Source organism: Salarias fasciatus, chromosome 4, assembly GCF_902148845.1.
Source record: "Salarias fasciatus chromosome 4, fSalaFa1.1, whole genome shotgun sequence".
In the NCBI taxonomy this organism is placed as follows: Eukaryota; Metazoa; Chordata; class Actinopteri; order Blenniiformes; family Blenniidae; genus Salarias; species Salarias fasciatus.
Window position 1 is genome coordinate 8,913,888 of NC_043748.1, and position 26,574 is coordinate 8,940,461.

The 26,574-nt window shown below is 46.1% G+C and overlaps 3 protein-coding genes and 1 long non-coding RNA gene across 5 annotated transcripts in view; 3 read left to right on the forward strand and 1 right to left on the reverse strand.

Moving 5' to 3' along the window:
* Positions 1–6,399, forward strand: part of LOC115387010 (butyrophilin subfamily 3 member A1) — a 30,347-nt gene extending 23,948 nt beyond the window's left edge. Inside the window, exons 1-10 of one of the 2 annotated variants that reach the window (XM_030089517.1) lie at positions 1,712–1,846; positions 3,321–3,396; positions 3,842–3,940; positions 4,121–4,222; positions 4,332–4,466; positions 4,578–4,715; positions 4,803–4,854; positions 4,952–4,978; positions 5,397–5,423; positions 5,520–6,399. In XM_030089517.1, the coding sequence (XP_029945377.1) occupies positions 3,337–3,396; positions 3,842–3,940; positions 4,121–4,222; positions 4,332–4,466; positions 4,578–4,715; positions 4,803–4,854; positions 4,952–4,978; positions 5,397–5,423; positions 5,520–6,076 (1,197 nt within the window). In that variant the 5' untranslated portion in view covers positions 1,712–1,846; positions 3,321–3,336 and the 3' untranslated portion in view covers positions 6,077–6,399. Of the gene's footprint in view, positions 1–1,711; positions 1,847–3,320; positions 3,397–3,841; positions 3,941–4,120; positions 4,223–4,331; positions 4,467–4,577; positions 4,716–4,802; positions 4,855–4,951; positions 4,979–5,396; positions 5,424–5,519 lie in introns of those variants that run through there. The other variant, XM_030089519.1, reaches the window with a different exon arrangement.
* A 1,015-nt stretch (positions 6,400–7,414) lies between these two features.
* recql5 (RecQ helicase-like 5) lies at positions 7,415–20,058 on the forward strand. The gene is made up of 19 exons (XM_030090279.1): positions 7,415–7,557; positions 7,707–7,828; positions 8,317–8,838; positions 8,916–9,012; positions 9,083–9,194; positions 9,266–9,428; positions 9,536–9,618; positions 13,443–13,664; positions 13,760–13,856; positions 16,254–16,290; positions 16,384–16,442; positions 16,534–16,604; positions 16,708–16,795; positions 16,889–17,056; positions 17,355–17,995; positions 18,080–18,125; positions 18,344–18,565; positions 18,641–18,713; positions 18,794–20,058. Exons 1-19 carry the CDS (start codon positions 7,461–7,463, stop codon positions 18,916–18,918), a joined length of 3,045 nt encoding a protein of 1,014 aa, XP_029946139.1. The 5' UTR covers positions 7,415–7,460; the 3' UTR covers positions 18,919–20,058.
* LOC115387536 (uncharacterized) lies at positions 9,502–12,894 on the reverse strand. Its single transcript, XR_003931386.1, has 4 exons — positions 12,655–12,894; positions 12,320–12,518; positions 10,928–11,156; positions 9,502–10,833 (listed from the first exon to the last, which is right to left on the reverse strand). It is a non-coding gene; the product is annotated as an uncharacterized LOC115387536 (long non-coding RNA).
* Positions 20,059–21,104: 1,046 nt separating the features above from the next.
* Positions 21,105–25,767, forward strand: cdr2l (cerebellar degeneration-related protein 2-like). Its single transcript, XM_030090584.1, has 5 exons — positions 21,105–21,357; positions 23,895–24,007; positions 24,114–24,262; positions 24,509–24,673; positions 24,781–25,767. Exons 1-5 carry the CDS (start codon positions 21,279–21,281, stop codon positions 25,730–25,732), a joined length of 1,458 nt encoding a protein of 485 aa, XP_029946444.1. The 5' UTR covers positions 21,105–21,278; the 3' UTR covers positions 25,733–25,767.
* The last annotated feature ends 807 nt before the right edge of the window (positions 25,768–26,574 follow it).

Genomic DNA, 26,574 nt, shown 5'->3' on the forward strand with positions numbered 1-26,574 from the left:
ATTTCTCTGTGGAGACAAATGTAATAAATATTTTTATTGCTTTGTTGATTGACTCGAGCAGCGGCTTATGAATGTCGTCAAAAACAGCTCTGAGGCGGGAGAGCTGGGGCCAGCACACGTTGCAGTCTTAGGACTTTTAGATCCTTTTCAGGTGGAGTTTGCATGTTGCTCCTGTGCTTCTGGCTTCCCCTCACAGTCGTAATACATGATTGATAGATTGAATTCTCTCACTAAACTGTCTGCGATCGAGTTCATTGGTGACCGCTTCAGTAATATCCTAGAAAAACAATGCTGCACTGTTCCACAACAAAACCTCTACATTCTCCACTACAGTCAACATTGAGGACCTGCTCCGATATTAAATGAGCACATTGCCAGCAGCTTGTTATTTCCAGATAGAGGGGTCATCATCACAGAGGATCAGATGTGGTCGTCGGAGCCTGCGGGCAACATCTCCACCCCTTCTCACGAAAATACAAAGAGATGTCTGTTTGTGAAAATATGGAATTTTCCTCAAATTTCCCACAGACATTATTGGGCTGTTAAAAGGGGTGCAATGACATGGTGTCAATATCCTCCATCAGCATGTGAATACAAAGTTTATTTTGGCACAATCTGATTGAAGGGTTAATGTCTGGTTGAACTGCATTTACAAAAATGTCCTCAGATTGTGTTCCAGCTGTGCGTCATGTGATGCAGATTTCACGACTGATGTAGTGACTTTACAGTGCCCTCTTCCCCAGGCAACTGAGCAACCCTAAAACATAACAACTACACCACCATCCTTCATCGCAGTTTTCTATCTCCTGACATTAGTTTTTATCAGCTCCATATCAGTCTGCAACAGTGATCAAATAATTGTCTTAAATTACTCTTCATATTCAGATTAGAGCATAAAAACAATCGGTATTCCATTTATAAGGAAACCGCAGTTTTGTCCTGATAATCCATTTTTGACTCACCTCCTGTGCAAATCAAAACTCTGAGAACCCTTTAGAGAGGTTATAGGAGATGTTCTTCTAATGCTGCATTATCAGGATCAGTTGGAAAAAAAAAGGCTGAATTTGTCTAAGTCACTGTTAATATAAGTGAGTGTGACTGTCTCTGTGTTTGCCTTGAGAGGTCCATTATTGACCTGGGATCACCTCCAGCATTCTGTGGCCCAAAGTTAGATATGGATGGATCTATGGATCGGTGTGGATAATGATAACTCTGAAAATGAGATCTCTGTTGAAGAAAAGTCAGCCCGTTAATTGGTCATGGGGGAAAAAATCTCTTTGCATTTGTTGTGGTTTACTATCTTGTAATTCAGAATTTATAGTTGAATAGAATGATCCTGCCGATGAATAAATTGAGGAGATACATGAATAAGTTACATATTATTAATAGTTCTCAGCTCCAGGCAATGCATTGAGGGTTCTAGACTGTAAAATCTAGCTGAACACACAGGTTTATGCTTTGGAAAGCCCTCAATTGTGCACGTTTTGTTAATTTTACATAGATTATGAGAATATCAACAGTCCTATATCTAAATATTTTTAATGACATTCAACCCAATCCCTAATTAAGGATCCATTTTTGCGCAGCACAATCGACAGATCGCGCCTTTCACCCAAAATCAGTTTTATTCTGACCTTACCAAGATGGCTGCCCTCTCTGTCCACCGGACCTCCGCCTTCGTCACTGACGGAGAAAACCGATCTTCCCCGAGCAGCCGAGTCTCAGTCTGGTATGTAAACAAGGTCAGACACTGCAGCAGACAGGCGGGACACTTGGGCAGGGGAAAATACTCGCTTTAAAGAGAAGAGAAGAACCAGACAGTCTCTGCAGCCTCTTTAAGCCTGAGGTAAGCTACCTCAGTGTGTTGTGATAAAATTGTGCGGATTAAGTCAGACGCACTTAAAGAAACACGTTACATGACATTGACTGTATAAATGCGTGGTTCTGTTACATGCACGGGAATATATGTGCAGATTTGAGGTGTTTGTAAGAAGTATCATTGCAGATCTGCCGCAAAGTCATATAGCAGGTATGTGTTTACGTCCTGCGCAGTCATCAGCTGGTCTCCAACTGGGTCGCTCTCACACTGCAAATCTGCATGGTCATGTTTTCCCACAGCTTGGAAAAATCCTTTCATCATCCCTGCTATTGACATGTAGTGAGCTTTAAATAAAAACGTCTTGCCATGCGATTTTATTTGCATTTCTGTATATTGTGAAGCAGCATTGAATCAAAACAGTGTATTTATCATATGATGGTGATGTTCAGATGAGTACTGCAGCTTGGTGGATCAGATTTGGGCCTTGGCCTATCCAGGACTTTTTATGGCATAATAAAACTATAGAGAAACAATAATTTAAGAAAAACGTGGGCTTGAATGAAGAGCATTTTCACTCCTATCCTCATCAGTTTAGACTGATTGGCCACACTGTATGTTGGCAGTCAGACAGAATCCAGTTACCTGCAGAGGGTGAATTGGAGGAAATTTACAGTGAAGCACAGAAAATAATGAAGAAAGGAAAAACATTAGAGGCTCACAAAAGACATGAAGACAAGAAATACTTTAAACATGAAATGCCTGTCACCTTTCAGGCTGATTTTATTGTTTGATTATGATCTAGTTAATGATTACATATCCATGACCTGCTGAAATACTAGATGGTGTCCCCATTCTTTTTCACACAATACACTTTGTTTGTCCGTCATTTCCATGTATTTTATCAGAGCCTGCCAAACCATAACTACTTTTTTAGCAGGCAGTGGTGGTCAAACTGCAGTGTTATGTTTTATTAATAGCCATATTAAGTTTCGTTTTATGTGTTGAGGAAGTTAATATTAAAGGTGTTCCAGTTCAGAGACCTTTGTTATCTGAAGGAAACCTGTCTGTAGTGGCTCGGCTTAAAAGAACAGGCTGTGTCACCTTTCAGACACAAGAATTATTAATTCAACAGGTTCATAAAAATTTAAACATTTACCAGCTTGTGGTTGTTCTTCACTTCTATCCTTCCATCTCCTATAACTAACTTGTCCCAACTTTGAATTATGGGAGGCAATCCAGTCGACTTTAGGCAAAAGGCAGGGTCGACCCAGAATAAGAATAAAGATACAGATGCTCCATAAAGGACGACCCTTATGCCCAGAATAAGAGTACTAACCACTACACCATTTTATACTATGGCACAACTGAATGTTGATCATGTCCGTTTGAACTTTGAAGTGTCACAGCTGCTCAGTAAATAGCAGTAAATAAAGCGTTGCCTGTGTCATGTTTTGCCACGCCCACTTTTCGACCGAGGTTTTTGTGTCTTTCTTTGACGCAGGCACAGACCAGCCAAGATGATGCAGTGTTTTCATTTCATGCTGGAGCCTGCCAAAAACCTGACGGCCAAGATAAAAGTAAGTCTTTTTCCAATCGTTATACTGAAAACATGCTGTGTTTAATGTTCAAACCTGTTTTGCGCCCAGCGTGGCTGACACTGCTTTAGGTCACCTTGGTACTCCAGTTGATGGTTGACATGACAATGCTGTTTCAGTAGCACATGACTGCACACATTTATCTTTTCCTGGCTTCATTTGAAAAGAGCCACCATATGCAGGGAGCTGATGAGATGAATCCAGGCAAAGAATCTGGAGGGGGGGGGGGGGGGGGGGTGTCTTTCTTTTCTGCTGACAAGATTAGAGCCACGATGTGCATTTTGATCAGGCTAAGTGACCGCCTCCTCTCCACATCGACCTTATTACTCTCTAAAGCACTTGTGAACCAGCACTAATGCCTGTTTTCTTTTTCCCTGGGAACTCCTTCTCTCCCCAAATAGTTTCTCACATTTGATTTCTCTCTTAGGAATCACACTACAGAGCAAAGAAGGAGAAGAGAGAGCCGCTGGATGAGGACCAGCTGTTTATTGTGGATCTGGCAAGAAATCTCAACCGTGTATGCCAGGTAAATCCTCTGTTACCTCTGAATCTATAAGGATGTTGGGAGCTGTATGTTGTTGCCATATAGCTCAAAACATTATTGTGACTGAGAGGATTACTAAACAACACTGACTACTGCTCAGCTAAGTATTGAAGAGTCCAGAAATAAAGTTGTAATATCAAACAATGCTACAAACATTTACAGAAATCTGGAGTCCTGGAGCACATCTGGAATCAAGATGACGACTGGCCAACTCCTCTCTGCAGGGCCTTCATCGTGCAGTGGGCCTCCATGTTGGAGAGCAAGGTGCTGAGCTGTCTGAACCTTTGATTTCCATAACAGAGTAGGAGGCAGAATATAACTATAGTTCCTTAGGAGATGTCTTAGCTAGCTGTTTGCCTGGCTGTGTCTGCAGAAGAGGCCCATGCAGACTGATGGCTGGCCAGAGAAGGACGACTGCAAACAGCCTGATGTGATTACTGAGCAGGACCTGCTGCAGGCCAAGACTCTGCTTCTCAACTGGATGAAGGATGTGAGAGCTCAACCTGAGGTGGGAAGTGCAAATATACAAACAATATTACCTTTTAACACCACTATATGCTTTAAGTGATGCTACTTTTTCTTATCGTACACACTTCCATCCACACTTCTTGTCGTGCAGCAAAGCGTGTGGCCCGGTGAGCCCATGGTGAAGGTTTTAGGAGATCTACAGTCCAGCTGGCGCTGGGGTCGTGTTCCCAACCTTCTGGCTGCGATGGAGCTGGTCATGTGGACTTTAATGTTCCAGCAGCCTGATAAGGTGGGGGTCTCTTTCGTCATCAGAAAATCTTACTTTATTTCCCAACAAGCAGTTCATGACGTGAGCCGTGTCGGTTTTTGCTTGCAGGACACCATACCTCAGCAGTGGCTTCTGTGGAAGCAAAAGACTCAGAACATTGGTTTGTAAATTAAAGCAGAACTGAGCTTTTTAATCTAGGCGTTGTTGCTGAGTTTAAATTGAAATTTCCTCATTGATTTGTTATTACTTTCCTTTAGGTGCCATATCCTATGTTCCTCAGCCAGGTGAGTAATCAGCACCAACACTAAAACCACATCGTACTCCTCAGCTGGCAACTTTAACTTTGAAATTCCATTGTAAGTGCTCCTAGTAAACCACATCAGCAGTCAAGCAGTTTGACATTCAAATAAAGATGTTTGCATATTCAGTGCAAGCAAACAGGGGAAATAAGAGGAATTTAATTTCAAATCCCTACATTTCTTTTAAATCAATGCAACACTGTGCAGCCTCTGCAAGATCATCTTTTTATGTGGCTTTTAAGTTTTCTTCTTTACATAGTCCTTTATGTCATTTTCATCACCAGCAACATGTTTAATGACTGCAAACAGCCAATGCAGTGTCCTGCATCTGTAAAAGCATCTGGATCACGATCATGCTGCATTTTCTGTTTGATAACTTTTCAATGGTTTTATTTCTTTGCAGTTTGGGACTGGATTACAGATGCTGCAGGTATGACATTGTTTCTCTTTTTATTTTAGTTTTTTTTGTTTGTGTTTTTGTTCCTCCAAATAACTGATAATTTAAATATATTACTTCACCCTGTAGTGGAGGTCACTCTGGACCTGGACACGGCCAACCCTGACCTGCTCATCACGGATGAGAAGAGGATGCGCTGCGGCTTTGAGAGGAAAGACATTCCCAACTATCACCAGCGTTTCGATGGCTGGTGGTGCGCTGTTGCAGTTGAGAGCTTCAAGTCCGGTCGCCATTACTGGGAGGTGGAGGTGGGAGAGCGGGACTGGCGGCTGGGCGTGGCCAAAGAGTCGGCTCTGAGGAAAGGCTTCAAGTCTCTAAACACTGACACAGGTTATCTGACCCTGAGGCTGGAGAGGGGCACTGAGCTGAAGGCGCTGACTGTGCCCTTCACCGCCCTGCCACCTGGCCTGATCCCGAGTAAAGTGGGCATCTACCTCGACTATGAAAATGGCCAACTTTCTTTCTATGATGTGGAGCGACATTTCCACATTTACACCTACAATGAAACCTTCAATGAGAATCTGTTCCCCCTATTTGGTACAGTGGAGATCATCAAAGATCTGGTAATCACATCTCCGGAAAGCAAGTCTGAGTGTCTCTGCCCCTCATCCTGCCTCTGGGTTTAAGTTTTCCTCTGTCAGCTTTTCCTTATGAAACCCGTAGAGAACATCATGAAATATAGCAAACAAGAATCACAGATCCTGATGTGAAATATCTCTAATAGCTCCACTATGTGACCACTGTATGATGCTGCTGCTGCTGCTTTGATGTGATTGTTGCAACCATTCTCTCAGTATAGAGCAATAGTGCTGCCCTTTGCTCATACATGATGTATTTTCATATGTTTGAAATGAAACCCATAGTAATAATGCTATGTACTGTGCAATATTAATCCTGCAATAACAATGCACTTCTGAGGCGAATGAATAAAACCAAATCAACGTTCTAACGTCTGGTCTGTGTGTCAGAGTTACCGGCATGGAGTGTTTCAAACGGATGAGCTCACAAAATAAGAACAGTGCTGGGAGTGCAATAACTAGCTCATGTTTATGGATGTTTTATGAATTGAAGCAAAATGTTTGTGTGCTATTTAATAATAAATCTTCAGGCAACCATAAACACTACCAAAATGCACATTCAAACTCTCCTTCAGGTGGTATGCCAGAGATCTGAAAATCTCAAAATCTCCAGACTGACTATATTTAATTAGGTTCTTGCAAACCTCTTTATATAGTTCATTTATTTATTTATAAAGAGAATTAGGGAACCACATTAGAGCAGTTTATTTTGTGAAAGTTTATGTTTTTTTTTTTTTTTTTTTTTTAACAAATTTACAGTTCAAAGCGTGTGGACAGGTACAAATTAGTTGTCAACATAGATGCAGTGCACGTTGATAATTTTCTTGCATTATACTACAATATTATATGGATTCATCCATCACAGATACACAAACTCATGCACATTCACACCGAGAGGCAATTTAGGTTCACCAGATAACCTCCTCACATGCTAATATGCTTTTATATCTACATCTATATCTATATCTATATCTATATCTATATCTATATCTATATCTATAGATCCTTCCATCCATCCATCCATCCATCCATCTTCAACCGCTTATCCGGGGCCGGGTCGCGGGGGCAGCAGTCTCAGCAGAGATGCCCAGACTTCCCTGTCCCCAGACACTTCTATCTATCAATATCATCTATAGATAGATATTGATAATGAGCAGCTGAGATTTACAGAAGGCGTGTACCTTCTGAACCAATGACACGCACGCACGCGCACACATTCAGAATCATCGCAATAATTCTAAAAAAAAAAAATCCGTCACACTGGATACATAAACTTGCCTTTTCTATGTCATTCATTGTTTATTTTATTAATTTATTTAATTTGTTAATGAAGAAACTTGTTTTGTTTGAGTTTGTGTTGTCGTCCGTGACGTCATCGCTGTGCGACAATGCCAGGTCGGTTCTTACGAGTTTTCCCATTGTCAGTCAAACAATGCCAACAAGTTTAAAACAGGCATTAAAAACTCACTTCGGCTTCGACGGCTTCAGGACTAAGCTACAGGAAGATGTTGTCAAGGCTGTCATCAGAGGTAAATTACCGACTCGTCCATTAATCTGCTAGTTGTGTGGCTGCTAACGGGACGTTGAGGTTGCTAAGCGCAGGAAAACTTCTCAGACGTTTTTTTAACTTTAACGTGAGTTTATCGTGTGACATGCTGGGACTCTGCTCTTCCTGCAGGTGACAGAGATGTATTCGTGTGTATGCCCACCGGAGCAGGAAAGTCCCTCTGCTACCAGCTGCCGGCGGTGCTGGCCCAGGGCATCACCCTGGTTATATCCCCGCTAATCGCCCTCATCCAGGTCAGTGTGTGCGTCGGTGCGCTGCTGCTAACGGATGACATGATCTCTTCTTACGCCCGAGGACTGCTTTAGAAAGCAGACCATCCGCAGCGGTGAAAAACAGAGAGAAAGATCCTTTGATTTGCCCCAATAAATGAGTGAAATGAGAATTATAAATAAGGTAAACGTAAACAATGACACTGTTAAATATACAGTCTAATAAGAAAGTTTGTGGAGTAAAACTGCCACAAAATAATAATAAGAGAATAAAACAAACAAAAAATCCTCCAAAACATCTTAGTAACAATAATGACCTTGTTCAACATGTAATAACCATATTTTTCTGGCTGAAGCAGTTCTACTGAGTGACTTTATTATGAAATGTTTGACATATGTTCATGTTTTACCTGTTATCAACTGGATTAAGGAAGTGGTTAGTTCTACCCACTGGCTCAGCTCTTCAGTGTCCCTATCAGTATTTGTTAATCCCTTTTCCTGTTTTTCTCCAGGATCAAGTGGATCGCCTGAAGAGTCTTAACATCCCCGCCTGTTCCATCAACTCCAAGCTCCTAGCAGGTGAGCGCCGTCTGATCCTGGCCGACCTGGGGAGCAGCAGCCCCAAGCTGAAGCTTCTCTACATTACTCCGGAGATGGTGGCCTCACCATCATTCCAGCCGTGCCTGACAGACCTTTCCTCCCGTGGCCTGCTGTCCTATCTGGCGGTGGACGAGGCACACTGCGTCTCTCAGTGGGGTCACGATTTCAGACCGGACTATCTCAAACTGGGAGAGCTGCGTTCTCGCTTACCAGGAGTCCCCTGCTTAGCTTTGACAGCAACGGCACCCAAGAATGTGCAAGAGGACATTCTTCAGTCGCTGCGGCTGCGCCAGCCGCTGTCCTTCGCGACGCCTGTCTTCCGCAGCAACTTGCACTACGACGTGATCTTCAGGGAGCTGCTGCCAAACCCCTATGTCCACCTCCACGCCTTTGTTAAGAAATCACTGGGACTGGACAGCGGGTCAACTGGACAGGTGTGTGACTTGGACTCAGTGTTTCTTCAATTTGTTACTTTTGCCTTAAATTTGTTTTCACACTGTGTGATGAACAGGGATGTGGGATCGTATACTGTCGGACCAGAGAAGGCTGTGAAACGGTGGCCTTCCAGCTCACCAAGCTTGGAGTTTTATCCAAGCCTTATCATGCAGGTAAAAAGTTATTGGATGTAGACGAACGATGGGAGTAAAAGAAATTCGGTTGACATTTCTGCTCCTGCAGGTTTAAAAGCAAGCGATCGCACAGAAGTCCAGAATGAGTGGATGCAGGGGAAGGTGCTGGTTATTGCTGCTACCATCAGCTTTGGGATGGGAGTGGATAAGGCCAATGTCAGGTAAAGCAAAACTCCAGAGATCACCTTCTGAATATTTGTAAGGTTTTAAGGCAGTGTTTATGGCTTTGCAGATTTGTAGCTCACTGGAACCTCGCAAAGTCTCTGGCCAGCTACTACCAGGAGTCTGGCCGTGCAGGAAGAGACGGCCTGCCCTCCTCCTGTCGTACCTACTACTCGGCGAAGGATAAAGAGCAAATTCTTTTCCTCATTCGACAGGAGGTGTCCCGTAAACAGGTCAGATAATAAATGAAGCACTCACAATGTATCAGAGCAATATAAAATACTTTATTTAAAAAAAAAAAACAACAAAAAACAAAACAAAATCTGAAATGTATCCACAGGAGAAACGCGGCTCGGCAAAAGAATCTGACAAAACAGCCATCACTGACTTCGAAGCTATGGTGTCATTCTGTGAGCAGGAAGGGTGAGTGGAATATTCAATGCACACATGTAGAAGAATGCTATTATATTTCATTACATGCAAAACAAACCTTTGTTCATTCATCAATGAATGTACGACAAATTTACACGTTGTTACGTGAGCCCTTCACCCACTGCAGAAAAACTAAATGCAGGTTTTGGCTGTATACACACCTTCCATTATGGAGGCTACACTGATCAGCTGGAAGTGTATGACCATCTACCTGTCTCATATTATATCCATGTGTGACCTCCAGCGTCAATACGCCTAATGTTACTCACATCACCCGTCAGTGGTCATAATGTTGTGGATGATCATCTATATAAGATAAAATAATACTTTATTTGTCCCAGAATAGGGAAATCTACACTATTGCAGCAGCAAGTGGACAGCTGATAAACTGATAGCTGATTAAAGGGGAAAAGCTCAATGGTGAGCAGGAACTCACTCATTTGTTCTGTTTTATCCAATTCAGGGTCACAGTTAGTTAGAAACAGAGAGTGAACCGCACACACTCACACTTGGGGAATTTGTAATTACATTTAAAATGAAACACAAATGGTTTTTGGGCTGTGGGAGAAAATGTGCATAATCAGACTTAGCCCATTACAGCTGATCAATATACCCAATACTTCAGTTTCTGTCCAGCAGAGGGCACACTTGCTCCCTCTTATGCTACTTTCACACTTGAGATTAGAATGCAACTTTCCACTCAGGGCCATCTTATCTGACCACCACTTTTCATTCTTCAAGAATGACTCATGCATTGTAGACGGCAGGAGCTGGCCGGGGCTCCCCCTCAGGTCAGAACGGTTGTTTTCGTTATTCTGCGGCGCACATGGACGCTCCAAGGAATGTGGACTCTCCTGAATACCTGGCAGAGTTCACAGGTGTGTTTGGCAGCCTTTCAAGACATCGCCCTCTGTGTTTGTCAGCTGCCTCGTTGTCCCACAGATCTTTTTGCATCAGAACGCTCCGCGTACGACACTTATCACCCTTGACTTTAAATCTGCAGTTTGTGTTAAACAGTTGCAGAAAGAGGCTTTACTCTTTCTGACACGCTCATCTGTGCTAAGGTTTCCCCTTTGCTCGTGTCTGTACTGCACAGATCTCCTCAGATGCTCATCTCTTTTAGCTTGGTCCTGCCACGGCGGCAGCAGCAGCAGCAGCAGCAGCAGCTGCTGGCGCAGGTCAGCACCGACATCAGAGTGACGACCACTGCAGGAAAGCAGAGACAACAGACGCAGGATCATGACAGGCCGGCTTTTAAAACGCTGTGTGAAAAGTGTTGTAGGAGAGAGCAGAGACTCACAGATGAAAGATAGGAGGATGAAGAACGCTCCCAGCTCGATGGGGTGAGCGTTTGGGAGACCCTGCAGCTTGATCCATATCTTGCTCAGCATATTTAGCGTCTCCTCTTTGGCGTCCATGGTGGCGTGGCAGTGGGAGCAGTCCCAGCTCAGTGTTCTCTTTATTTGCCTGCACGTCCACGTGTGCGTGCGGTCATCAGGATGTAACTCCGGCTGCTTGTTTGAGACAACCTGAGGGAGAGGGATGAAATCAGCATGTTGACACAAGCACTCAGCTTTATTCTCTGCGAACACTAAGCAGCGAAGCTTAAATGTTTCTCAGAATGTGGTATGAGAGACGAAGAGGACACCTATATCCCGGTGTGTTTATGCAGACGAACAGGTTAACCTCCTGTCAGGTTAACACCGCTTGCTGCTCCTGCACCTGCTGCTCTTTGTGTGCAGAGTGGAACATGAGCAACAGGTTGAAGTGAGACTTCAAATCCAAAGTGAATCACTGTGTTCGTGTTGCTGAAATGGGTGTGACATTTTCTGGCCTAGTTTTGAAGGCTGTGAAAAGATAAATATCCCTTTCACACGCAGCTTCATAAGACTGTTTCAGGGTTTTATGCTGATTTTCGAGGAAGGTATTTTGATCTTAAATAGAGATAATAAACTCTAAAACCTGGTTTTGTTCATATTATGTGACGAAGGGAAGGCTAGTGAGAAATCTGGAAAGAGGAGCAATGCACTGGTTTGTTGTATTCACAAGTCAATATGAGGAAAACCGGAATCAGACTCATCATAACAGAGATTTAAGGGATTGTCAACCTACGCCAACAAGTGAGCAATTTCAAATCAATTGAAATCTAAACATGCAAAGTGTTTATTGAAGAGCTTCAATTCTGAAACTAGTTGGACGAGTTCGACTGCATCGTGTGTTCCTATAGAGCTCATTTCACATTTCATTCCTGTGCTGAAATTAGTCTATAGGGACTCTACTGTATAAGTGAGGTCGCTATGAAAACTCTGTTTATTGCATTCCGTTGCATTAGTCAGCACACTGTAAGTACATTTAATTGCCTCCATTAATTCCAAAGTTGACTAACTTTTTTGCTTGAATCAGCACTTCTGGAAAACTATTGTCATTTTCAATTAGAACTTACCCGAATGCCAGATTTACAGCAGAGATGCTGTACATAGTAATCCCACTGTGGCAGGTAGGTGCAAACAAAGTGGCTTATTGTGTTGAACTGTTTAGTAATGCCTTGCCCTGCCAGGTTATTTCAAAGCTGACTCGTGTACGTGTGCACCTAACAAGTCTATAACGCACATTCCTGAGATTCCTCCTCAGCTGGGAGTATCTCTCATGTCTTCTGCTGCTCTTGAACTCATACACAGAGAAAGGCTCTTACCTGCGAGAGGTTTTGTTGTTTTCTCAACCTCAGCCAAGCCCAGACTCACTGTCAGAATCTACAAAAGCAGTTGATGAAGAGGGGACGGCGGTGAACTCGGCGTTTCTCCCCCGGAGTGGCTTCCCGCTGGGCGTCGTTGGTTTGTTGTGGGGCCGAGCAGAACGTCATCCAGGGGAGGAGGACGAGGGCTCAGACGCTGCTGGAGATTAGCAGTCAGGTTGAGATTAGGACAGCAGGGATAATTCCATAAATACAGATGACAGACTGCACGTGGGCTTCAGGAAAAGCTAGATAAATCCCACTCTCTGTTTCTTTCTGTCCTCTTTTAGTCTCACCTGAGCGGCGGTCCTCAGGGCGTCTCCGTTTCTTCTTTTCGATTTTCACACTCGCCGAAGTTTTGCTGCTGTTTACCACAAAGGCTGGTTTCTCTCCGGCAGTCCTGCCTGGGAGTGACTGTTGCTTCAGAGTGTGTTTGTGTGTGTGTCCGCGCCTCGCCGTCTTTTCTCCACCTCCCTCGGTGAAACAGTACCTCTGTGTTTCATTAGAGAGGAGGTAGAACTTTTCCACTTCCAGTAAGGTAGTTAGAGCTCAGTGAACGAGGCCCGTCTAATATCCCGCTCCCCAGACTGGCTCCATATGTGTAGCACCAGTGTGGCTGTGTGAACACTGACAGTTATGTAATGCTGGATCTGATACAAGATAAAAGTTTTTTTATTGAACAAATAGAAATATCACAAAGTAAAGAAATGTAACGTACTGCAGAGGATGAATGTGTCTTTAATGAAGAGATACGCCAGGAATATACAGCGGAAGATCCTGAAAACAGTTTCAGTCAAGAATTTAAGGTGCAATCAGCTTGTTTAATAAAATCAGATGAATTGAAGCTGGTGTTGTTCTTTAATCCATGAACACTCAGAGGGGTGACTCATTTCATAACACCAGGATCGATTGTGGTAGTCTGTGATTGTTACGCAACAGGGAATTGATCAGTGATGTGCCGAATTGTTTGTGGAGACAGCGATGCGTGTGCACGTGTCTGCATTGAAAACCTTGATTCCAGAGAGTGAAAAAAGTTGTTTGAATTTTTTTTTTTTTAATTTTGTTTTTCCCCTCACCCCATCAGTTGTCGCCACACCACCATCTCCAAGTTCTTTGGCGACAAGCCGCCGAACTGCGCGAAGGCCTGCGATTTCTGCGCCAACCCCAAAGTGGTGCGGGCCCAGATCGCCCGAGCAGCGGCCCTCAGCAGCCGGGTCAACACGGCTCAGAGCAGCGGGCCCAAAGGGCCGTTCGGATTTCGGCCGGACCTTTACGAGGGCGGGAGGAAGGGCTACGGCTTTGAAAGGTCGGCGCGCTCTCTGAAACGTTGACGGTTCTCGCGTAGATTTTCCAGCCTCGCTCGGATGAAGGAAGAGCAATTAACACGGTCACACGTTGCAGGTTTGATGAAGGAGAGGACGGTAACGACGAAGATGACGGCACCAAGAGGAAGAAGGAGTTTTCGGACCTCTTCAAGAAGCAGATGAGCCTGCGCAAGGTGACTCAAGATAATCAGCACAGAAACTATGCATCAACTTTCATGTCTGTCATCCAACGTCGGAGCCTCGGGTTCTTGTTTCGTTCAGGGCAATTTTCCACCAATTGTTTACAAAAAACAACCGTATTTAAAAAGCAAGTAAGAAATACTTAAAGCTGAAATGTCGAAACACCTTCGCGTGGCGTTGGTCCACATCTGCGTGCCAGCTGTTGGCAGCAGAGGCCGACGGGGCCCCTCAGAATGCTTTTCTCAGATCGCTGCCACATGTTCAGAGGAGCTGGCACCGGCGTCGGAGTGAAGCCAGTCCTCACTGGGTTCAGGTGCAACGCAGCCAAACAACAAAACATGAAAAAAGCAGGATGTTTTAACAACAGGGACTTGGGGAACGGGAGAGTAAACAATCGACTAATGCTGCCAGTGCAAATTAAAGAAGCTAATGTTACACCTCTCTCCTGCCACCCTTTTCAGATCTATTCATTTTAATTTTACACATATATGTATAATTTCTCATCTGGTTCACATCAGTAGCTGTAATTTGTCTCCGCTGCAGTAGGAGTGTTTGAAATACTTGAGATTAAAAAAAACAACACTGAAAAATAGTAATAAAACTAACAAAAAAAACAAACAATCAAAAGAAAAAATTGGAGCAGAGGGATGTTTTATTAAAGAGGGATGTGTGCTTGGGAAATGTTCAGATGGGGAGATATTGTTAGCAGTGGGATGGCAGCGCTCCATCTTTTGACGATTTGTTTTTGTAGCCTTGGAGTATGTTATTTGTTCCATCTGAAAACTTTCCCAGATTTTCCTCGGTTCACAAGCTCTGTGTTCGGTTTTCGTGGCCCCATTGTGTAACATGTATCCCTCCTTTACAATCGAGAGAATTCCTCCACCAAGAACACATGAAGCCATGTCTAAAGTGAAGTGAGGAGAAACGAGGGATGCTTGAATCAGCCGTCTGAATCCACTGGAAACTGTCATTACACACTGCGATGTACAATGAATTTCTTTGCAAATTATTCACCAGACAAAAAGAAGAGTTTTGAGGTTGTAATTGTTATTTTGCATGGCATACGTGCGCTTTCAATGGGGCAAAAAAGTATTTAGTCAGCCACTGATTGATCAACTTCTCCCTGTAAAAATGATGACGAAGGTCTGTAATTGTCATCGTAGGTAAACTTCAACTGTTAAAGAATGTGTGGGGAAAAAAATCCAGGAAATCACATTGAAGGGTTTTTAAAGAAATCATTCCTAAATTATGGTAGAAAACAAGCATTTGGTCAATAACAAAAGTCCAACTCAATACATTGAAATATAATCTTTTGTTGGCAATGACAGATCCCATATGTTTCCTGTCGGTCTTCACCAGGGTTGCACACGCTGTAGTGGGTATTTTGGAACTTTCCTCCAGAGCAGTGGTGTTTTGGGGCTGTTGTCGGGCAACACGGGCTTTGTGAAAAGCAGACTAAAGCCTTGTAAGAGTAAGGAGTGAGATGACTACTGTTGGTCCAATGGCAGGGTTAAAGCTTGTCATGTGGAAAACCGAGGATCGATTCCCAACTGAGAATTATTCTTTTGCTTATTTTTCTTTTGTCAAAAAATAACATTAATGGATTTATGCCTTGATTTCTTGGAACTGTTTTGGAACGAGAGGAAACAAAGCCGCCCCAGAGCTCATCCAGCTGGGATTTCTGACACAGACTTTAGCGTCAGACCACTTTTTTCCTCTGGAAATCTCTCCTCTGTTCATAAAGAGGTGTGTTGTTTCTTCATATGGTTAACTTGAGGCATTTCTGAATGCAAATAACCATGAACGAGCACGGTAGTTAAGAACAGGTGGGATTCATCAACACTGTCCACTTACTCATGTGTACAACAGGCACGCTTGATAATTTTTTTGTACGTACATGTATTCTAAATTTGATTCGAATGACAGACTTCAGAATCTGTTCTAAGCACAGATTGATAAATGAGGCCTCAGGATTTCGAATTGCTTCTTACCGATCCAGTCCTTTGTTGCTCAGGCGGTGCGTTTGGGGTCATTGTCGTGCTGGAAGACCCGGCCACGTTTCATCTTCAATGCTCTCACTGATGGAAGGAGGTTTTGGCTTTAAATCTCACGATACGTGGACCCCATTCATTCTTTCCTTCGCACGGATCACTCATCCTGTCCCCTGTGCAGAAAAACAGCCCCAAAGCATGATGTTTCCACCCCCATGCTTCACATTAGCGACCGGATTTGCAGAGGATTTCGCTGGGCCTTCTTCATATTCTGAGAAACACTGAAATGTTCTCCAGTGGCTGTGAAGTTGTGATGAAGTGAGATCGGTGACGGAATCAGATGAATGCTGTCTAACTGATGGTTTTTGTTTTTAAAAATGTTTCCTCTGTTCTCTTCAGGGCAACAACGATCACGAGCAAGATTTTATTCCTCCAGGTAATGTCAGCGGGGAAATAAGGGTAATAAATAATGAATCGGTGTCCAGACTGATGGATAAGGAGGTGTAACCGGTCTGTTTCCATGTGCCAGATGACGACTGCCCGCTCCGAGAGGCCAGCAGCCAGAGGATTCCCAGGCTCACCGTGAAGGTAGGGAAAATCACTCGACTGCCACAGATGAAACACAGGACTTTATTATTTTTTTTCGGGGGGGTAATTGTTACTAAAATGTTTGTTTCAGGCCAGGGAGCACTGCCTGACCCTGCTGCAGGAGGCACTGTATGGCCAGCAGGGGGCAGAACATGACTCCAGGTGAGACATCTCAGTTATGATAAGACATTATTAAATCACTGGAGTTGTACTCATCATGGTGGCTGTGTGTTTTCTCTCCTCTCTCTGTGTCTTCTCGCTGTAGCACTTTATCACTGGCTGTGGACATTGAACACAAAGTCTTCAAAAACAGCAAATCTGCCAACGTATACAAGGCTGCTGTCCTGAAGAAGGTAACAGCAGACTTTAGCTTTTTCTCTCCAGGCTTGTTGAGAGCAGACGACGACACGGGGGGGTGTTTCTGCTTCTCCTGTGTTATCTTGAAGGTGACAGACATGAAGAAAGCAGCACCAGCCTCACTGGGGAATGAACAAGACGGCACTGGCATCGACAGCGGCGAGACCGAGACGAAGCAGAGAGAGGAAACGCCCCCCTCTGCTTCCTCGGTGTCCGATGACCTGCATGGATTCACTTCTGCGTCCCAGATCTACTCAGTAAAGCTGCTTTATTACACACTCACTTCTCCTACTGTCTCTAAAAGCAACAACAGCAGCCTCTGTGGCCACGAGCGTGATTACACAAATCCTGATTTTCACTTCTCTCTTCTCTGTATGACATGTTAATCTGGCGTCAAAGTTATTAAATTGGTACACATTTGGTAACGGCATGCCAAGATTTGCTGTTGCACCCTGGGAAAATAGTTATTTATATGTCTTAACAGTGATTAATAATTATTCCCTTTGAGGTTTTATTGCTCTCAAAACAAATTTTCTTTCTTTCATTTTCCTCCAGATGAAGCGTAAGAGAATAGGAGCAGGCCAGCGAGGCTCATCCGACCCCTTCGTCACCGCAAAGAAGCTCCTGGAGTTAGAGGCCGCCTCCACCAAGGCGGCAGGATGCGGCGGGTTTGTGAACGTCGGCTCCGGAGAGGCGACCGCTAAAGAACACGGGGAGGGAACGAAAGATACAAGCACGGATACGGCAGCAGCCGTATCTTCCTCCATCAGAGCCAGAGCAAACGCCGTCAGTGCCTCCCTGAGCAGCCCCACAAAGGGAGGCAGAGCCTTAAGCAAGAAGCAGCAAAAGCTGGCAGAAGCCGCCAAGAGCTCCCGGAGCATTTCCCAGTACTTCACCAAGAAACAAACACCAGATCAAAGCCAGGTGGCGGAGACGCCGGAGGAACCGGATGCTACGTTATCTCACTCTCCCACTGCGAATCCGCCAGAGAACGCCGGCCGGGAACAACACTCGCCAGCTGCTGCGCAGGAAGTGGAGGGCAGCCCCGTGGAATCGGAGACCGAGGATGTGATCCTCGTGGAACGGGAAAGTGAAGTTATAGTTTTAAGTGACGATAAAGAGGATATTCCACCCGAGGAGGAGACCGTTAAGGTCATTCAGGACGCTCCTCGGCAGGAAACAGCGTCCCCGACAGAGTAATTTGTCCTCATTTGTCCAATTTGATCAGGAGTTTGTTTGAAAAATGTCCTCGGCTCTAACTGCGCTTGTATCTCACGCAGACAAAATGAACCTGAAGTAGCAGCTGATGTGACTGCAGTGAAAGAGGTGAGGGTCTGCTGTCTGTCAAGCTTAGAAACCGGACGTCTTTCACCGTTTCAGGTTCTGTTTTATTGTATATATAAATAGCACAGTATACCAGGAATTTACCAGCAGGAACCTTCGATCACAGGAGGAGAGAAAGGAGCCAAACTGGGAAACTGCTTCAGGGTCATCTCAGAGCCTGCAAGCTAAAAACAAAAATCTGCGTTTTCTTTTTTTCCCAGATAAGAGATGATACGAAATCCACCGGCGGGACTTCCCCTCCGGCGAAGCGAAGCCGCCGATCCAGTGGGAGCAACAGGAGAGTGAGCTTCAACCCCAACGTGGAGGAGAGGGCGCTGCACCCGGCCGGCGAGCCCCCGAAGGCCGTGACCCTCAAAGAAGCAGCCGATATCGTCGTTCGCTACCTGGATCCGTTTTACTCTCAGGGAAAGTTTGCCACAAAGGTGCGTAGAGTTCTGCACACAAAATACGAGACGGCACAATCGAGGTGTTTATAGATGAGCTTTCCTCTCTCGCAGGAGCTGTTCAAGTCTTTCGCTCGCTTCTTGTCGCACCTTCTTGCGGAAGGGCGAAGCAGGGAAAAAAATCAAGGTGAGGGCGTGATGGAAACTACATGAATTCTACTACTCCTGCAAAGGCTTCCTGTCAAACCGTCTCCTCTGGGTCCGCAGTTAAAGCCGACGCCAAAGCTCTCATCAGGAAGTTCTTCAGCACAGTGAAGCGCTGCGAGAACGAGGCCGACTGGAAGCACCTCGGAGGACCGCCCAGCTGCTCCGCCTCGGAGAACCATCAGTGACGGGAAGGCAGGTCGGCCTCTCTCAGGGTCCGCCGCCTTTCTGTTTTATGTCGCCAGTGCCTAAGATTCTCTTATTCCAGAGATCAGAGATCCCTGCTGACCAGGCCTGCTGCTCGAGCTCTGCTTTTGTTTTCTTTCTCTCAAGCTAACTGCTGATGAAGCAATAGGATGAACACAACAGCGCACACTTATGTGATGAACGTTTTAGCTTCTTCAATATCAATCCTGTACTGTTCAATGTCCGTTTGTGAAGCACTCTGTCGATTCAACTGTAAAATTGGGATAAATAAGAGAAGATGGAATATTTCATTATCAGACTGCACTTGATGTAAACCAAGTTTGAATTATCTCTATCTTGATTTTCATACTGAACCTTCATGCATGGAAGCAAAAGCTGCAGCTGGGAGCGCTGTAACGTCAGAATCTGCCTCAGATGTTGGCCTGACTCTGAATTCTCACAGCCGAGAAAGTACCAGCGTGCATCACGACATTGCAGTGACTGCTTCACGATCCGCATATTGTGGCGTTACTTAGCGGGGGTCACCAAATCTAGTTCAATTAGGTTTGAAAAAAATTGGATTCTCCTCCTGTGGCACCTAAAAAAGGCTGCTGTTTCTTTGTAAATCAAAGTTTAGGAGACATAATTGGACCAGACGATGGTGCCACAGTCAAGGCTTAATTTATTGTGTGGTTATCAAGCATGTATCTTGGATGGACCCACAGACAGAAATGCTTTACCTTGGACAGAAGATGATATGATAAATGCTTCTGTGTTAGGAGGTGTGAGGAGATTTTGTAATCGCTGCTAAATGTTGTTTGTTTGGCTGCTAAAACTGTTGATACCAGGAAAAAAAAAAAGAATATAGGATGATTTTTGATATGAAACGGTCCAGTTTGTTTGTTTTTCTATTTAAAGTGAGCCAATTTCAGTTTGGGTCCTCTGCTGTCTTTTTATTTGTGGTAGAGCTGTTTTCTCTTTCATTTCCAGTGACGGGACGACTCTTTGTGTTAGTGCCTGGCAGGACTGTGGAGGTTTCTGTGTCCATGCTGTCAGTAGGGCACTGAGGCGCGCTTGAAGCACTGACGGACATAAAGTCCTGACTGTGCTCAGCTCTGAAATGTTTACAATAAAGCTGAAGAGGAAAAGTGCTGAGACTTTTCTTATTGTGCTTTCATTCATTAAACTCTGCTGTCTTCATTTACTGACTGCACGCTGGAGATGGACTGAGGCTGGGTGGGCTGGGGGGAGACGTCGCTGCCCAGGACGCTGTCAAGTAAGCGGTGACGTCACCTCCACTCGTGCTCCCTTCAGGAGCTCCTTGGAAAACGTATTACTATCAAATATTTGATTTTTTTTACCTTAATGCAGAATAAGGCTGAAGTTATTTTTAATCCCAGAGACTATTCTGCCTGCATATAAACCGGAGATAACTGTCTGAGAAAGTTTTAATCATTCAATACAAGACAAAAAAATTCCTGAGATTATACAGAGAATATCCAACTATGTCGTTTCCTACAGAATCAGGTTGTATCAAAAGGTATTTTCTGTTAAAACCTTTGCCAAGACAACGGGGCATTCGTTAGTTTTTCAAGGTTTTCCTCCATGAGAGGAATGTTCTGTGGGAAAAAGGCAACGCTGCCTTAGAATACAAAGAAACAGGGTTATTTCAATAACAGTAAAGGCGTAAATTAAAAGAAAAATAGTGTAAGATAGTAAAATACAGCCAAAGCAGAACCCCTAAAAGACTATTTTATGAGATGAAGTCGAAAATAAATTATCTTAAATTTGGTGAAATTCTTGACATTTGTGTTTTTTAATAATTAATTTTTCGAACATAAGACCTTTATCATTATTGCTTATTTTTCATCTGTAAATACAAAGTTGTTTGTGAAAATTGTGATTCCGAAATGATATTCTTTCTGTAAAGCCGCACAGTAAACGCGCATGTCAGTTTGTGTCACGCCTTTCCCACGGTAGTTGAACGCATCATCATCATCAGCAGCAGCAGCGTTCGGCCGGTGGGCTGCAAACGAGCCTCCGTCCTCCTCCTGCGTCTCCGCGGCCGCGCTGCAGATGAGAGGCCGGGGACCCGCTGCCGTCCTCCCTCAGCCGCTGTCAGCTCGGCGGCCTGCAGCTCGCGCGCTTCCTTCCTGCAGGTGCGCCGCCGCCGCGCGCCTCTCTCCATATCATCAAAGGGTTCCCACTTCACCGACAGGCGACGCCGCTGTTTGTTTGTTGCCACTTCCGGGCGAGCCGTCGGTGCATTTTCTGCACGATCACATCCCTGGTAGAGGAGGAGGAGGAGGAGGAGGAGGAGGAGGGAGAGGAAGAGGAGAGGAAAAGAAGTTGAGCAGCATCGATGCTTCGTGCAGGAAGGATGGAGGAGTTTGTGACGGAGGAAGAGGAGCCGTGGTACGACCAGCGGGACCTGGAGCAAGGTGAGGCTCTTTTCTGCTCCCTCAGGTCCGAGCGGAGGATGAACAATGCCTGGTCCGCGGTGTCCTGCAGGAGGGGGTGGATGGGAGGCAGGGAGGTGGTTGCTCTGTCTTCCTCCGCCAATTATTTCCATCTTGTCAGTGATGTTTCCCAGAATAATCCCGCTGTCTGACTGAGTCAGTGTTCCTCTTCCTCTACTCTCCATCACATCTTCCTCTTCTCCTCTGTTTGTTAAATGTGGTGCATTAGAATTTGAAGCTGTGGGAAAGCATGTGTATAGGTGTGCACCATATGTCACAAACCTTCATCCTCAATATACATATCTAAACAACTGACTGAACTGTAATACGTTGTGTTTCCATGCATTCATGCTCTCCATTGGCCCAACAGATCTGCTGCACCATGTTGTGTTGACAATGGGCTGTACCTCAGAAGCACAAAAACCAAGAAAAATGAGACTGAAAACAAAGTTAAACTGTATGCATTAATTCCAAACCACAAGTTTTTCATCCTACTACAAGAGATTCGATTTTAATGTATGTTCTGTTGGGAAGAGCTGCAGATCGGGGATAATATACAACTAATATCAACATGTGATCATCTATCGAGAGTAGGTTGCATTATTTAGTATGTCTGTGTCTTTCAGAAGTTACCAGTAGCAGGGCCTTCCCGGCAGAGTAACGTATACGTATTAAAATATTGAGTGCTGTGTCACTTCTCCACTAATGCAACGCTTCAGCCTAAATGGACGCTCTTTCATCGACTGCTTCTCAGCGCAGGGCTGAGTGCCGCGGCGAGCGTGTCCTTGTGCACCGGCACAGGCTCAGCATCACCCCGTCTCCTGATTACCTGCTGACCCAGAGAACTAAAGCAGCTTTGTGTCTCATCATCACACTGGACATGGTCACAGAGACGCGGGAGCGGCAGGTGGATATTACCCACCCGGCCGGCCGGTCGGCCTGCGTGCATGATGCCAGTATTTCATCTCAGCCTGGAGACCGAGGTCATTAAACTCCCGGCTGATCTGATTAGGGAGCCCCAGGCGAGGCCGGCCTCCTCAGTCGGGATCAGAGATTTGAGGTTTTAGGGGTTGGATTGGAAGCATAATTGCTGCTGCAAAACCAACGTCCTCCACACACTCGCGGTGGGGCATCAACCCCCTCAGAAATGATGCCGTTATGCAACGTCTGGGCCGCCAGCGCTGCTGTTCAGTGACCCCTGCGCTCGTTATCATCCCAACATATGAAGTGCATCAAGCCAGATGGGATGACATGATGTCATGCTTTATCTGACATGTGAGGAGTGTGAGCTTGATTCCACACTTCACCGAGCATCCCTGTGATGTGTGTGTGTGTGTGTGTAGGGGGCATCAACACATGTGCAGTGTTTCTGACATGTCATCTTTTGCTTTTCTTTTTTCTTCCTCTCCTCACAACAACTTTGCACAGAATAACAAATATTGCGTAACTGGGACTCGGCACGTGTCGGCTGCAGGAACGGAGACGACGCCGTGTCTGAGCTGGACCTGAGGGTGAAGGCTCGCCGCGTCCTCTCCAAGCACGCTCACACTCGGCTCATTATCACGCAGCGTTTCGTGATCAGATCTGCATTGTTGAGATGAGAAATCCTCGCCTTTCCCAGCATCCCTCGGCAGCAAAGCGTGGCAAACGCGGGGATGCGCACAGGCAGGAAGTAATGAAGCTTGTTAGATATATTAGATAACAGCGGAAGGCTTCCTGTGTGCGTGTGTGTTTAGCAAGTATGGAAACATGCAGATGGAGCAGCAGTTCATCTCGTCCTCTTGAGTTTTTACACCTACGATGATGCACGCGTGTGTGTGTGTGTGAGTGTGTGTTCCTGTCACTGCTCACGCCCTGCACTGTGGTGATAAAACACTCCATTCTTGTCCGGTAATGGATGTCAATGGGTCTCTGTCTCCTCACTCCTCCAGCGCTGTGCCGTTATAGGCTCCAAGTGTGCAGCGCCAGCAGGACTCTGCTCCTCTTCCTCGGTCCGGCTTGGTTTTTTTCAGTCGGCAGAGGAGATGAATAATTTATTGCCGCAAACTGTGTTGGGAAAACATCATCAACTCACTGCGAAGGTGTGATCGCTGCTCCGGTTCATATCGAGTGACTGAACGCGAAAAAGAAAATCTGTCGAGCGTCCATCTGCCAGCTTCGTCATGAGAAACTACATGATTCATTATGTTAATGATTAAAAACTTTACTCATGATGCTTCTGATTAATATTCAATCCAACTCCTTCCCTCTGGAGATGGGGATTTTAGGAAGAGCAGAGGAATTAATCTTGGGTAAGATTTTCTGTCGTATCATGAGGCTCATACAGATCATGATGGTTTGCATCTGTTTAAATAAGAACCTGTATTTTGCTTCTTTCAAAGCTCAGCTGGGATGAATGATGATCTCAGAGCACAAGCAGAAAAGAAAAGAAGTCATCCGACGCAGTGACTGATTTGCTGCTTTTCTTCTGTGATTTCCATCCTCTCTCCTCTCTGTTCTTCTCTCTCGGCTCCTGTCAGACCTGCACTTGGCTGCAGAGCTCGGGAAAACTCTTCTGGAGCGCAACAAGGAGCTGGAAGATTCCCTCCAACAGATGTACGTCAACAATGAGGAGCAGGTCCAGGAGATTGAGGTGTGTGTGTGTGTGTGTGTGAGACTCAGTCTGTGCAAAAACCTCCATGTGAGCAATTTTCTTTTTGCACAGATGCTAACCTTGTCATCAAATGATTCTTCTGCAGTACCTCTCCAAGCAGCTGGAGATGCTGAGGGAGATGAACGAGCAGCACGCCAAGGTGTACGAGCAGCTGGACGTCACCGCCAGGGAGCTGGAAATCACCAACGAGAAGCTGGTGCTGGAGAGCAAGGCCTCGCAGCAGAAAATAGACAGGTACTCGGGGGAAATGGCTGTGCGCTAACGGCAAGTTCCTGTAAAGTTTTGCTTCTCTTCTGCACTTTCATAACCGTAATCGGGGATTTAAGTTATTTACAGTCATGCAACTGGATTGAAGATTACAAACAGCTCTCAATGGCGGCCTCTGTTCTCTCTAAACGCTCTTTCACATTCCTTGTTTTGCAACGTGGAAGAAAGACCCTCTGTGTCGACGGGGATAACAACGGTCGTGTGTGCACGCAGGTTGACGGGCACCATGGAGACGCTGCAGGGTCAGGTGGACAGTCTGACGGCTCGCGTGGAGGAGCTGCGGACCCTGGAGGAGCTCAGGGTCCACAGGGAGAAGAAGGAGCGCCGCAAGACCGTCCACTCGTTCCCCTGCCTCAAGGAGCTCTGCACCGCGCCGAGGTCACGGCAGAGTTTCACCGTTCAGTCGTCACGCTGCCTTTTACATCTGCCTCTTTCTGAGTATTGCTGTCCAGCTCACGCTGCGGCGTCATAACTTCTTCCCTCAGGTATGAAGACGGTTTCCTGCTGGCCAATCCGGGCAGCGTGGACCTGGCTGAGCGGGAGCCGCTGGACGAAGAGAACGACCGCCTCCGAGACATCGTGTCCTCCCTGCGCTCGGCCATGGCCTCGGAGCGCTCCCTGCGGGAGAGCGCCGAGCGGGAGTGCGCCACCGTGCTGCAGGAGTTCGAGCGCCTGGAGCAGCGGCTCCTGGGCGCCGAGGGCTGCCAGCTGCGCGTCCAGGAGCTGGAGGCCGAGCTGCAGGAGATGCAGCAGCTCAGGAAGTCCCGCATGTGTCTGATCGGGGACATGGAGGACGGCCTGGAGACGCTGCTCAGCAACGGCCCCGAGACGGACACCCCGGAGGACGGCGCGGGGCTGGAGGAGGGCGGCGAGGGGGGCGGGGAGGCCGGCGGGACGGGGCAGCAGGGCGTCCCCGTGAGGAAGAGCTGCAGCGACACCGCCCTCAACGCCATCTCGGCCCGCGACGCCTCGGGCCGGCGGCAGGGCAGCTACGCGCTCCACGCCAACGGCGTGCGCAAGCGGGGCATGTCCATCCTGCGCGAGGTGGACGAGCAGTACCACGCGCTGCTGGAGAAGTACGAGGAGCTGCTGGGCAAGTGCCGGCGCCACGAGGAGAGCCTGTGCCACGCCGGCGTGCAGACGTCCCGCCCCGTCTCCAGAGACCCCTCCATGAAGGAGTACAGCATGGCCGCCGCGGGGCCCTCGACGTCCGGGGCCGGGGCCACCGCCGGGGCCGTGGCCTCGCCGCCCACGCCCCCGCAGACCCCCTCCACCCCCGAGGCCCTGGAGGGGATCAGCAGGCAGGTGGAGCAGGTGGACAAGCGGCTCAGCCAGAACACGCCGGAGTACAAAGCCCTGTTCAAGGAGATCTTCTCCCGGCTGCAGAAAACCAAGAGTGACGTGAACTCCAGGAAGAGCAGGAAGGCTCACAAATGAGCTCCTCGGATAAGCTCCCGACAGCACCTGCACCGCGACCCATCCATCTTCAATTACCTCGCCGCTTCCAGGGCTTCTGGTTCAACCTCTGACTTTTAACGGCGGACGCCTGTTTCACTCTCTGGGAAAGGAAAGGAAGCCTCTGTTCGCCGACCGATCTGAAACTGCCAAATGTTACATGAGGAAAGATTGAAACACCTTTTCTGAGTGACTAACTGTACAATAACAGGAATGAAAGGTGTTTGTTGTGATGCTGTTTGTTGATGGAGATGATCTAACTGTTGCCGTTTTTGTATTTATGATCAAGCCAAACAGATCATTTTTGGATGGCTTTGATTTAAATAACAGAAAACGCAAAATGTGTCTTTAAAAGCATCACACCAGCTTTTAATCAGCTGTGTGTGCTTTCAGAAGAAACAGTGATGTTTATTTCTTTTTTTCCATTTGTTTGAATGACTGAAATCCTTGAAGAGAGCTGCCAAAGCGTTACTGTGTGTTTGCTTTGTTTACTTGCGTGGCTATGACGACTTCCCTGAGTGGGTTGGTGACGCCTCTCTAGTGTAGCATGCATTACAGGCTACAGGGGGTCAGATGATCCGGGTCTTCTGTGTCAGGGATCGCTTTGATCGGCACATGCGGGACGAAAATATCCAGCTTGACGGCGTGGACGTACTGTCGAAGTTGTACTTGTAGCAGGCAATTTAAATGTTTGTTGATTAAAATGATTGCATTGACGGCATCCTTGTTTTCTTTTGCAGGGTCACTTCCAGCTGTTAACTTTGGGAGTAAATGAAAATTCCAGAGCAAAATATGCAGAATTTTTGCTTTTTCCTCATATTAAA

Excerpts from the sequence above, each read along its gene's own strand:
- cdr2l (XM_030090584.1), top strand. The coding sequence starts at position 21,279 with ATGCTTCGTGCAGGAAGGATGGAGGAGTTTGTGACGGAGGAAGAGGAG. Across the intron at positions 21,358-23,894 it reads CCAGCGGGACCTGGAGCAAG|ACCTGCACTTGGCTGCAGAG; the intron begins GTGAGGCTCTTT and ends GGCTCCTGTCAG. Across the intron at positions 24,008-24,113 it reads AGCAGGTCCAGGAGATTGAG|TACCTCTCCAAGCAGCTGGA; the intron begins GTGTGTGTGTGT and ends ATTCTTCTGCAG.
- recql5 (XM_030090279.1), top strand. The coding sequence starts at position 7,461 with ATGCCAACAAGTTTAAAACAGGCATTAAAAACTCACTTCGGCTTCGAC. Across the intron at positions 9,013-9,082 it reads ATCCAAGCCTTATCATGCAG|GTTTAAAAGCAAGCGATCGC; the intron begins GTAAAAAGTTAT and ends CTGCTCCTGCAG. Across the intron at positions 16,443-16,533 it reads TTCCCAGGCTCACCGTGAAG|GCCAGGGAGCACTGCCTGAC; the intron begins GTAGGGAAAATC and ends TGTTTGTTTCAG.